The sequence below is a fragment of the Aquila chrysaetos genome, chromosome 2, assembly GCF_900496995.4.
Source record: "Aquila chrysaetos chrysaetos chromosome 2, bAquChr1.4, whole genome shotgun sequence".
Classification (NCBI taxonomy): Eukaryota; Metazoa; Chordata; class Aves; order Accipitriformes; family Accipitridae; genus Aquila; species Aquila chrysaetos.
In genome coordinates, this window is record NC_044005.1 from 53,734,975 (window position 1) to 53,747,952 (window position 12,978).

Genomic DNA, 12,978 nt, shown 5'->3' on the forward strand with positions numbered 1-12,978 from the left:
TTAACTATTATTTCAATTGGTAATATCATTATATGAATCAATGCCTGTACACCAAAGCCTATAAAAAACATCTAGTTTTCCCAGCTGGCTGACTGGAGCTTCAGGTTTCATCTCCTGTACTACAGGCTGATTCATTCCTGACTAATAACTTGCTCATGACACTATTATGCATGTCAGGCCCATCCTGACTTTTTTCTTTCCTACTCCTCCTTTCCTGGATCCTATTCATAGCTCACCTGCTGTTTCCTGACATTTTTGCATTAGTGGAGGCTTCTGCTTTGAGCCATAAGCTACGCACCCAGCTCTCAGCACTGGTTGTATTTACTAACTCACAGAAATGCTGGATTAGGGTTCCTACACAGTTACCAGCAGGTGATGTTATTTACTCCTCTTTCTCTGACACAGACAGGGTTTAGTGGCATCTCTTGACTTTGATAACAATTTCCTGTTTGTGGGGCTTTGTACAACAAAATCACAGAAAGTGGAGATGGAAATGACCTACTAGGTCATCTAATCCTTCCCTCTGGCAATGCAGGATAATTCCTTACAGAATATCTTCAAGTGCTTTACCCAGTTTAGTTTTAAATGTCTGAAGTAAGTAGACCTCCATCAATTCCCACAGAAGATTATTCTACAACCTAATAGATCTCACAGTTAAGAAGTATTTTCATTCCAGTCTGCCTAAATTTTCCTTTGCTTAATTTTATCCCATTACTCAGAGTTATATTCTCTTGTGACACCCAAATATAGTCTTTCTAACCTCAGGGCCCAATTCCCAACTGCCTCATGTGTTATATTGCCACTTACATTTACATCTGGAAAGTAGCTTTAAAAGTGACAAGGTGAATGGCAAGTTGAGGTTGATATTTTCTCATACAGCTGTGAAATTATAAACCTTGCAACAGGGGACACAGACCATGGCCACACATCACCTGTCTACAAGGCACTGGTGAGACTGGAACTTGCATGTCGATACGGTGTCCAAATTGGAGAAAGAACAGAAAAAAGTCACTCAAGTTATTTACAAATTAAGGATATTCTTCACAGAGAGGAATAAAATATTCTATTCAGCTCTTCAGAAAGAGGTGACTTTGTTATTGTGGATACTAAGTACCTTCACAGAAAAAAAAAAGATTCTGGCTGCTATAGCTCCCTTTAATCTGGTAGGAAGAGTTTAACAAGAATGAATGACCAGGAGCTGAAGCTAACTGAATCCAGACTGAAAATGAGGTACATGTTCTTAACACTAAGAGTGATAAACTACCACAGCATAGGGTGGATATTGCTTTCCCTGAGGTCTGCAGAAGATGATTGTTTACCTAATGGAAGATACACATCAGGTGAAAAGGTGCCTCATTGAAATATAGGAGTCTCTGACAACAAAGTGTCAGACTAGATAACCCGATGGCGTGTTCTAGCCTTGAACATTATGGAGGTATATCCTCAGAGATGCACATGATAAGTTAAAAGAGAATGCAGTGGAGATTCAGTGCAGGAATGCAGCTGGAGACAACCGTCTTGCAGGTTGATTGGAAAAATGGAAATTCCTTTCTGCATTACTTTTATAAGCCTTTATAAGCTGAACACATGACTGGTAGTCATCCTCTAAGTATTCAATCTTCCATGGAAAATAGGAAAGCCTGCTTTTCTAATTGATATTTCCAGAAATCAAGAGACCGATATGACTGTTCAGTAAAAATCAAAATGTATCTCCCCAAACAGATAAAAACAGAAGAACGAAAACAGGGTCACAGTGAGGGAGAAGGCAAAAAATCCACCAGAGTAGAGATGCAAACACAGCAGAAAAGTAATTCCCATGGTCTCCATGTGACTGGCTGTTAAGGCAGTCTGCTCCCAAAACAAGACAAAAGGCAGCTCAAATATGTCCTACACTGAAAGTTTCAAAGCACTCAGTGGACTTTGAAGTCTATGCTCCATCATCAGCAGTGATTGACAACATGATTTCAAAGATATTTAAGTGCCTAAAGATGTAGCATGGCACCTGGTGGGATTTATAAGCCTGTCAAAGTAGGCCAGGCACATAACTCCCATTGATTTTCTGTGAGAACTGAGCTCCTAAACACCTCTACCACTTTTGAATAAAGTACAGAGGCTGCAAGGTCACTGTGGTGTTTCTGAAAACATAGTCCCTTACAGCCTGTTGAAAGAGTTCTTCGGCTGGGAATGGTAACGTCATTTATACCAAGATCAAGCCAAACACTTACGCCCTTCCAGGACATGGTTAGGGTTCAGTGTTCAAGAGCTAGAAATGAGGTGAAATGCAAAGAGGTAAAGAGTTAGAAACAAGTTTTTCCTGCCTTCCCCTCGTCTCTCCCTTACCTCTCCGTAACAACCGGCTCAATGCAAAACTGACTCTCCGTTGTGATTGATGTGGCAGCTCGGAGGTGGAAGACTGACCTCCTCTGTCATTTGGTATGAATCGGCTTTGGAGGAAACTCTGTCTCCCTTCCCATCCTCGCCCACCTCCAGGTGTTGTGCAAAGCAAACTCTAGTAGAGAAGGTGAATATTCCCTGTCTGAGGTGCCTGCTCTGTCCGTGAAATGGCAGCAGCAGATGAATAAGCTTCAAGCACCTTTCAGCGGCCCCTTTGCTAACTATTGTGAGTTGAGCACTTTCAAGGCAATGCTGAGCATTGCTCAGCCCAGACCTGTTCCTTTGTGTTTGTTCTTTTCCATCTTTGACTGCACAAAGCAGGGAGTGGTGTGAGAAAGGCAAATGCTGAATGATGATGGTAAGATCTGGTTGGCAAAGAATTAGAAATGTCAACCCTTTAATAAATACAGAGAAAAGGGACGAGGCTTGGGCTTGTGCTACAAACTCACTTTTTGATGAGTTAGCAAGAGAATCTTCCTTGAGCAAAGCATAGGAGTGAGTTTAGTGTCTGGCAGGCAATCTCTTCTGACGCTGCACTGCCAGTCATGGAAAGAACTTTTGGGGGAAATGTGATACTAGAAATAATCAAGCCTGAAGGTGATACATATTCAATCTAAAGTCCACATAGGTAACCAAATAATCAGTTTGCCTTTGGACTTTCAGACATGTAGAATGAAGTACCTGTGCTGTGCCAGCAGCTGGGTGGCATAGCTTTAATTAAAGAATCTAATTCATTGCATCAACCCTGTTTATGTTGGTCTGGGGATTAATGTAATATTTATTTTTCCAGTCACAACCAGAAATAACAGGATTAGGATATGCCTGTGCCTCAAACAACACAAAGTTAATCTTTTTTATGAAGGAAAACAGTTCTGTGCCCTCAAAATAAGACATGCATCTGAGTCAGCAGGCCCGATATTTAAGATAATTATTCTGTGTGAAACATCCATGCACAGACACATCAGCCAGGTTGCAATGACATACCTACGCAGTGCTATCTATTTTCTGCTGTCGTTCAATGGATAAGTTGAAGGCTTGACCCACAGCTAAATAAAGTCAGTAGGAATCTTCATAGTTTGAGATCAGGCTGATTTTCTTTCTTTTCTTTTGCTTTACACTTAAAAAGAAAAAGTAAATTTTCCCTTGACCTTGAAATGATATTTTAGAAGCTTTTACTAAGTTTTAATGAACACATATTTGATAAAGACTTTCATGTCACTTATTTGAAAGTATACTTCAGTCTCTTGGATGCCTTTCCCGTAGAAAGGTTCATAGACCAGAGGTATTCCTAACTTGTAACAGGGCATCTTTTACACTTCACTCTTATTTTACAGTTGTTCAACTCTTCAGTAAATGTTCCCAATGGCCACGCTTGTTCTCTTGATCTGTTTTTCAAGAAGCAGAGCCAGATTTGTGGCTTTGCTATACCCAACTCTGAGAGACTAAATCTGATGAAGTATTATTGAATGATTAGGATAATAGAATGGGCAGATGTTCTTAGGCGGAAGAGCCATACATAGCTGTGGCTATAAGTGCATTGATTTTTAGCTTGATTGCAGTAGGTTCTGCATGATGTTTCTTTCTGATAGATTTTGCTTCACTTACAAGAGTGTAATTAGAGTAGTGTATCACCTATAAAGATGAACGGATGGACATTACATTATTCAAGATGTCCCTTTTCATGGACTGAGAATGCTGACTGCATCTGTGTTCAGAAGTATAAAAAATATCTTCTAGTGATAATGTCTATAGATGCCATCTGTATGTCTGTCTATCCAACAGAAAGAAAGAAATTGAAATGTTTTGAGAAGTATAAAAGAGGTATCGCAAGGACGCATAGCATACATACAATTAACAAAGCCTATTCTGACTGTAAAAAAAAATCCTCTTGTGAATCATTGAAAAAGTAATGGTGTGAGCTTTCTTAAGAAAAATGTAGAGAGTATATCCTCCATGCTGTTTCAAGAAAAGGTAAAAAAAGCTGAAGAAATTTTTCATCTGTTATAATATTTACATTAATTCAAATGACAGTTTATTCCAGGACAAGATATGATTCTTAAATTTTAGGAATTAATGTTATTACCTTTTACATATTACCAATTACATTACCTTTTCCCTAAATGACTGCAGCTTGTGTAATTAACTGCACTTACAGCTTCCTGTGTGTGGATGACTGTGATCTCACGTCGTGCTCCAGAGTTTTGCTTTTTTAAACCACTCCTGATGAATGCAGAAGGCAATGGAACATGTTTCCACCTGCTCTGCAGTGGGGGAGACTGAAGGCATTTCAGCAATTACAAAGCAGAAAGGAGAAATCACTAATTAGGGAACCATGAATCACGGGTACAGTTGAAATTGCCCATTCCCAAAGTGCAGGCTGTTTCTTACTACAAGTGTAGCTGAATCACTTGTTTGCTCACATCCCTCTCTACTTGCTTTATTTTTTACTCTATTCAGTGAACTTTTTTAATGATCTTGAGAAATCTGTTTGAGGCAACATTTAGTATTTCAGCCATGCATGTTGCCTTACAACTTTCTGGAAAGCTCTGTGGGCTTTAGGCTACTACTTGCCTCTGGTGCCGTGCTGCTCGGGGTTTGCAAGCACTCAGTGGAGAATATAGAGCTCCTTCGTAAATGGTGATGGACATAGTGGTGCGAGGAGACAGTGCGGTGAGGAAGCAACACGCGCAGGGGCTGGTGATCAGAAGGGACTTGGAGACACCAAAGAAATTAAGAAATTATCAAAAAGCCTGCTACTGTGAGTGGGGAGGAAATAGAAACGATGGTGAAGAGAGAGGGCACCCTTCACAGAGAGTGGAAGCAAGGGCTTGAATATTTTTCCTGCTGCAATGGAAAACAATCTGTCAAAATTTGAGAGTAACATTTTAGAGTATTTAGAGTAGTATTTTAGAGCACAATTTTCTATTGTAATCAACAACAGAAGAATGTTAGTTAGTTAGCTAGCTTTTCTTAGTCCTAAATTCTTCAAACCCGATTTATATCCCACATTGGTTATCAGTACCTTTTGAGAATTGTTTCTTATAGTCCCGTCTCATGTTGCTTGAGGAAACTTGATTTTACCTTCCAGAACCTCCACTTCCTCCCATTTCACCCAGTGATAGTAATGTCATCTGCAGTTTCCCCTCACTTTGTGTCCTACAGCCTGGAGAGATTTAAATGCAAAACCTGCAATCTGGGATTCAAGGCTTGCTGGCCTCTGTCAATAAATTTCCCTGTTATTCCCAAGTTATTCTCAAAGGAAGCTAGTTAAACTCTGGTCGGGGAGTTTGTTGCTGTCACCAAATGGGTCAGGGAACAGCTCTGAAACAGCAGCAGCGCAATACATTGTTTTTACTTGGGCACATCTTCAGCCTCGCCAGTGCAGTGAGATGCTTTTCTTGTGCTCACCAAGAAATGGTATTTTGGAAAGGCAAGAGGAGTTTTTGTCAGTAATTGTCACAGAGCATATGGCAATATCATGCTCAGTGATTAAGATGAGGAACAAAATCAAATGTTGGTCCAAACACACAATTTTCCATGTGGGAGAAATAGTGGTATTTCTGAACAGCTCTTTTATGCCAATATCAAATTTTAGGGTTTTCGGAAAGTACGTTAAAAAATGAATCTTACATTAGTATGAGCAGTTTTGATAGAGCCTTCCTAGATTTTAAGCCCACTGAAAAGAAGAAACGATATTGTTTTAATTCCCTGTAATATGAAATCTTTAAAATCTTAATTGTAAAATGGAGACATTGTAATAGAAAGTGTAGGCACTCTGATAAAATGCCCCTATATGTGGGCATCTGCTGCTTCAGAAGTGCCTGAAATCAAAATAAAAAATGCTGCCAAAAGCTGTGAAATGTGGTAAGATGGCAATTACTTCATTAATGCCACACAATTACTGTAACATTGTCAAAAATAGTATAAATTAAAAATCAACTGAGTAACAAATTCTTAAAGGTAGTTCAGAATTGAACACTTCTCAGAATGTTGGAATATTAGTTGAAATCAATACTATATTGTGGAAATAAGTTTTAAGAACTCCAAGTAAATGAAAAAAGAAATGCTAGACCACAGTATATTTCAATAGGAGGTTTGAAAATCCTTGTTTAATCACTATATGTTCAATAGCAGTACGTTTTTCATAATGCTCAGCTATCTGGGGTGTCATGCTCTTTTACCACTGTAAATCGCGTTAACGGCAAATCTTGGTACTTAATAAATTGTTTTTAAATTCTGGTACATCTGCTAGCTTGGGAGCAGACTGTACTGAGATTGGTCTCTAGGCGACTTTAATTATGTTTTTCATTCACATGATGGAAGTTCTCAGCTATCAGGTGCCACCTGTTACCATTTTTGTTTCCCCTCTTGTGAACTCTTGCTCAGGGCAGCAAAGGGAACATTAGCTGTCGTACTTGTAAGGTGTATTGTCTTGAAAGCTCTGCTGTTGTATTGCATTTGCAAAGCCAGAACCAAGTTCCCAAAGCATGCTCGCCATTGTGCTTTGGTCAGTAATAACAGCCAGAAGCCTTTTTTTCTGGAGAACTAGCACAATCTTGACTTCAAGACACTGGAAATATCATTTCAATTTTCAACACATTTCTTTCTGATTCTTGAAGTTTCTGTTAATTTTTCTGCCCTCTTTTTCTTCTCCTCCTTTTAATTACAAAATGAATTGAATACCCAAGTCAAAATAAATGGTAAGAGTCAAGCAATGACGCAAGATTTGTGTATGTCTTATTAGAAACTTTCTTCTTTGAATCAACTGGTAGAGCTATGCTCATCTTCATCACAGAACATTTCTTCTGTGGGTCTATGTAGATCATTAGCAAATCAGTGGGGTTTGATTAAGCCCATTCTAGTATGTGATCACCAGCTAAATGATAGAGAAGGTAGATGATCAGTGCTAGCTGAGGTTTAGGATGAGAATTCCTCCTTTAGTAACTGCTTAACATTTTAAATTTCTCTTTAGTTTTTGATTCAGTGAATCATGTCTTCCAGAGGCATCTAGTAATTCCCCAGGGTCTTGGTGCTTAGTCCAGATCAGGCAGTACAGAGGAATCCTTGCATCTTTAGCTTCCTTAACCTTAGCTATCGGGTTACGCAATGTTTGGTTAGGTTATTAGCTACCGTTCAGTTTGGACACTGTGGTTGCCGCCTGATGCTGAAATTAGTTTCTGTTTGTAAATGTGATATTACCGTCATGTTCTTTGGTAAGCTTCCAAAGAGAAAATTTGGTTTAGATACAGCATATAAAATAATGCTTCTAATAGTAAAAGTGGTTTTAGGAAGCTATTTTAAATAGTGCATCATTAGCAGAGCTATCAATATATTGTCTGTGAAATACTCATTTATCTGAATAACACTTTTAATTTAAGATTTTTTTATATGCTTATATATATTTGAGTGAGAGATTTCTAGGAAGAAAAAGCACAGAGAAGCTTTTTGACAGAGTACAATTTGAGACCCATTTATTTCCCAGAACTTCTTTTATATATAAAAATTAAAGGTTGTATGGAGCTGCTGAAGATCTGCTTCAATGTACAACAATGATCAAATGTACAACATACACTGTGTTATAAATCCATTGCTAAAAAAGGTATAAAAGTTTTGTGAACGCCAGATCTAGAATTCACTTCAGAGCAGTGTTTGAAACACTCCGTTTTGAAAGTTTGTTTAAACTCAACCAACCCCACTCTGTACTAAAGCACTGGGGCATCCTTGTCTAATGGCTTATTACCAATCTCCTAGGGACTCACTGGCATGAAAGGCACTATAGAAGCTAGAGGGATTTTTTTTTTTCTTGCCCCATGTGTAGTTTAGATGTCATTTGCAGTTACTGTGTACTGCTAGTTTACTTCAAAAGAATGCTGATCGAGGCCTGAGGAAAAGATCGAGCTATGTGCTAAAAAAAGGCAAAATAATAAAGTACTGCTTTGCTGTTCTACTGAGATACATCTGTGCTGGCTGCCAAATGCTCATTCCTAGTTTGAATTCAGAATTGATCCTTTTAGCCTGTACGGATAAGAACAAAGTCAGATCATGTTTGTTTAAATATTTGGTGTTTTTTAACAAAATAATTTTAAAAAAGTTTTACTGTACTTTAATCTTTTTCAAGAGTCAGTAAAAGAAAAACCTGTTCATTCACCTAGAAAGAGGGGAGCCTGTACAACCATGCTTGCTTTTTGAGAATACAGACCAGAATACAACTGTCTTCAAATATCTCCTGAGAATAACTGTAAAAAGGAAAGGGTTCTTCACAGTCCTCCAAGGTTGACAAATGATTTTGTTAGCTGTGGTGCTTAGCCTGTTAAAGCCTCTTGCAGGTGCTTTCAAAAAAGCCCACGGGTAGGGTTGTCAGAGGTATCCAAAACCTTTGGATTGCTCAGTATTTGGGTGGTTTACATAAGCCCTTTAAGAAGACCTGAGTATCAAAGCTGTCCTCAACGATATCTGAAAAATTGACTGCATCAGACTGGGCAACAAATTACCAAAAGCATCAGATTTTGAAGTCTTATATCTTATAGTAAGTCTACTTTTTTTTTTTTTTAATTGCTTTACATTGTTGTAGAAGTGGGGGTTTTCTTGAAAATAAAATGCATTCCCCATTGTTGGATATCAAGTAGTTCACTCACCAATACCAAGGCCAGTGCTTTTGACTGTACTACTGGTGAAGGCTGCTAGAGCACCCAGAGGGATGTTCATGTATTATGTGGGTCCTAATGAAGTTACATGGCTTCCAAGTGTAGGCGTCATTTTTATGTCATACAGTTGCCTTTCCTGTTGCCAGACTTCAGATGTAACATTTTAAAGAGAAAATAGCCTAAAACTCTGGAGATTATACTTCCTAGGCTGGTTGGCAAAGACATGTTTAGGACAATGTTTATATGTTGCCTGACATTGGTGTTCAAAAAAAAGTTAGTTTCTTCTGGAAATTCCTTTTCTTAACTAACCCAAAAAAACCAGACCCACTGAGAGGCCAGAGAGCTTGTTGTTGTTGTTTTTAAGAAAAAGACATAATGACTATAAAAACCTGATGTAATATAAGCTGTGTTCCCCAACCACACTCCCATAGTTTAAAAGTTAAACCCTAGACCTGTGCAAAACAAAAAAGACTGAGGCAAAATGATCATTGACTTAAATTACACTAATATAACTCATTCTTCAATTCAATTTTTGGTATTATTTTCCTTTGAGTTGTTTAGTTACGTGTTATTTGTGCCTTATAGCAGGTAACTACATTTAGGGACTTCAGAAGTCCTGATCAGTTTTCCTTCCTTCTGTGAGATCTACCAATTGTTCAGTTCTTTGCAATTAGGTCATTTATTTCATTCAAGTGTGAGGTGCCTAGATGTAAATGCTATATACCATCGAAGGAACCTCCATGGTTCAAGGTCCTATAAAACCCCCTGTGGACAGCTTTTTGTAAATCATTGCAGCCTAGTTGCATAAGTATGGCTTTAGAAATCAAACTCTAGGCACCTTGGCTTGAAAAGAATAGCCTAAGAGTAAAAATATTTACATTTTCATATCAATATGTGTTATTGGAATCAGCTATTGGTAATTTTCTGCTCTTAAAAAACATAACAAAACAAAAATACACCAATAAAACCCAAATTATAAGATTTTCTTACAGGAACAATTGTCCAGATACTTACTCAGAATTTACTATATGTTTTGTATTTCAGATGGTGGAAAAACACATTGATTCTTTTAACTTAAATTACTGCTCTAAAATACATTAAAGTATGTTGTCCTAATAAATGATGACTTATATGAAAAAAGGAAAGAAAGAACTTGAGGGCTTTATTTAGATCCAGTCAGTTATTGTAAATGATGCTGCTAATTTATTTATTTTTTTTATAACCGCCAGCAATAGAAGATTATTGTGATAAATGATTCATATCACTGCAATATACACCTTTTAAAATTTCCATATCTGGCAACTAATAGGCACTTCTTGAAGGCTTCAATAGACTCCTTAGCCAGATTATGTGGCTGAAAGCTGCCTCATGATTAATTTCATCTAAATGTGGTAATTATCATACTTTGAAGTAATGCCTGCAAAACATGCTTTCACAGAGAGTTAGTGGAAGCAGAGGATTAACCTAAAAACATTTCAGTTCAGAGCAGCATATCACCCAAATAGAAATGTATTTTCTTCTGAATTTTTCAAGACTTTTTATTAGACTACTTGGCAGTCATTTGCATTACCTTATCTCATATCAACTTCTTCACAGCAATTTAGAGAGCAACAGAAACTGAAGCAACTTTGTATTATTATCAGTAATGGGATAGTCTTGGTTTTGCAAGCTACTTATTTTGGCAGCTTCTACCCTGAAGTATTTCTTGTATTAGTGTTTCAAAGCACAATTAATTTATCATTCCTATATGTTGTTGACATAAGCATTATCCAGCCTATGTTCTAGGCACACTATAGATTATTAGCGAGTATGTTCATTTCCTCATGGGCACCCAGGGGAGTAACTTCTACCACTACTCTGTGCATCTCTCTGCTTCCTGTCTCACAGGACCTCCACGAACCATTTCTTAGTTGTACAGGTGAGACTAGCGAAAACGGTACATAAGGCCCCAAGTACAGTTATAAAAATGGCTGCTTTTTGCACCCAACTAAAAGCCCTGAGGTAGAATAGCACCTCGAATTATCATGAGTATCACTGAGTATTTCAGTGTCACTGAGTATTTCTGCCCACTTACATCTGCTTAGCAAAGATTCCAAATCTTCTCTCAGCCATCAGAAAAAAGTCCAACAATGTGGCACAAAAATGCCACCCTAACTGAAGATGGGACGAACAGTTTAGTTAAGTCTCTCTGGTAGGCTGCCTGGCCATGCTGTGTTTTGATATAGCCGAGTAATTTTAACTTTATTTAGATCAAGCCAGGACAGATTTTGCCTACTCTTACACGGTCCGTAGGTAGGACTGACTGAGTTTCTTCAGGTTCGTAAGCTATTCCACGTTGGCTTAGTTTTGGTAAGAATCTTATGTGTGCTCTTTTTCACAACCATGAAAGAAATGGATTAGCTTGAACTTTATTTGAACATTGGGAAAAGTCTGGAGAAGCCGGGATCTTTCCTCCAGGCTGGAGCAGAGGGATGACTCGGTTTCTCTCTCCTCTCTTTAGCTGTAAATCTTCCATTTGTTTTGGCAGGTGGGAAATACGTGGCAGCTGGGGTTTTGGCTAGGTGTTATGTGGAGCCTTCCAAACTAGGCCTCAATTGTATGGTTGTCAGAAATTGTAGGAAGATAATGCCTTTCATGACACGTCTCTATACTTAGGCTCCTAGAGCATCTTCCCTTGCATTTCTGCAACCTGACAATGTGCACACGGTGAGCAGCCATGGCTCAGCTAGCACACGTAAGGCACAGGAACTCAAACACACATTGAATCTCACAGATTACTATGTTGAAATTAAACAAAAATGTTCATGTTCACGCAGGTTTTGTTGTATTCACACTTAAGGTTAAATTTCTGCAACTGTACCATGAAACAAACAGAAGTGAACTGATTCACTGCATCATTCAAATGCACTTTGCAACAAATAAGCTGTTTCACCTCTAAAGCACACAGTGCGGTTTTCTATCTACCTATATTCTTCCTGTGTTTTTATGCACATGTGTTTTTTTTTATCTTACAGATAAAAAAGCAGCTGCTGTGTCCAAAGAACTCAAAAGTAAGAAACTACTGTGCCATAGGTTACGATCTCTTTTATATGTCATGTATTTTCAAACAGCATGTTTCAATAATCCAAATTAATAGTTATTGAATTGTTGAAAACACAAAAAAGAAAGTAGCTACACCGTTTATAATCGAAAAAATGACATGTTTAGACTTCAGCTGCCTCCTACTTTCTAAATCCATTCTTATCCTGCTTCTAATTCCACACTCCTCTGTGACTGACAGTTTTGCCTTCCCCTTTTCTATCACTGTCTTCAAAAACAAAGGTTTCATGGGGAAGGAAATGTCAAATGAAGTCTCAGCTGAATGTGCTCTCAGTGGCAGCAATTTTGGTAAATGGGCTGAGAAGACTGAGAGTGCAACGTGCTGAGGACCACCAAATTTATCTTCACAAATGCAAAACAAGGGCCCTGCCCACCCAGTTACTTCAGATTCATGCAGAGAGACTTCTGAGGCAGAAGAGATGTAGGGGCTGGGCTCTTCTGCATAAATAACCAAAAAATGCTCTGAAAACGTGCTATTGTTAACAAGGGAACTTTTACGCCTTCCTTTTCTACAAATTTGCAAGCATCAATGCCTCAACACAGTAAGGATAATAAGACAGTTTCACTGGTAAGACTTCATCTGCTCAGATCTCTGTTCTGGAAGCACAGTATATAAGAAAACTTAGGAAAACTATGGGGCTTCAAAATCTCATTCAAATTCATAATTAAAGAATCCACTGACTCCCATCTCCATATATGATCTTTCCCGAAATGTATGGCAGAATAATCCCCTGCCATCCTCAGTTTTGCAGGAATTTATTAAAAGATTTCTTTTGGCAATCGAGAAAAGCTTATACATTGGTTTCCTACTCAAATTTTGCAGAAACATTGAACAAAAGAT

The 12,978-nt window shown here is 38.2% G+C and overlaps 1 protein-coding gene across 1 annotated transcript in view; it reads left to right on the forward strand.

Annotated features, from left to right (window-relative positions):
- Positions 1 to 12,978, forward strand: part of TRDN (triadin) — a 233,511-nt gene that overhangs the window by 121,505 nt on the left and 99,028 nt on the right. The window contains exon 17 of the mRNA XM_041119404.1: positions 12,053 to 12,088. Coding sequence (XP_040975338.1) covers positions 12,053 to 12,088 — 36 coding nt within the window. The remainder of the gene's footprint in view (positions 1 to 12,052; positions 12,089 to 12,978) is intronic.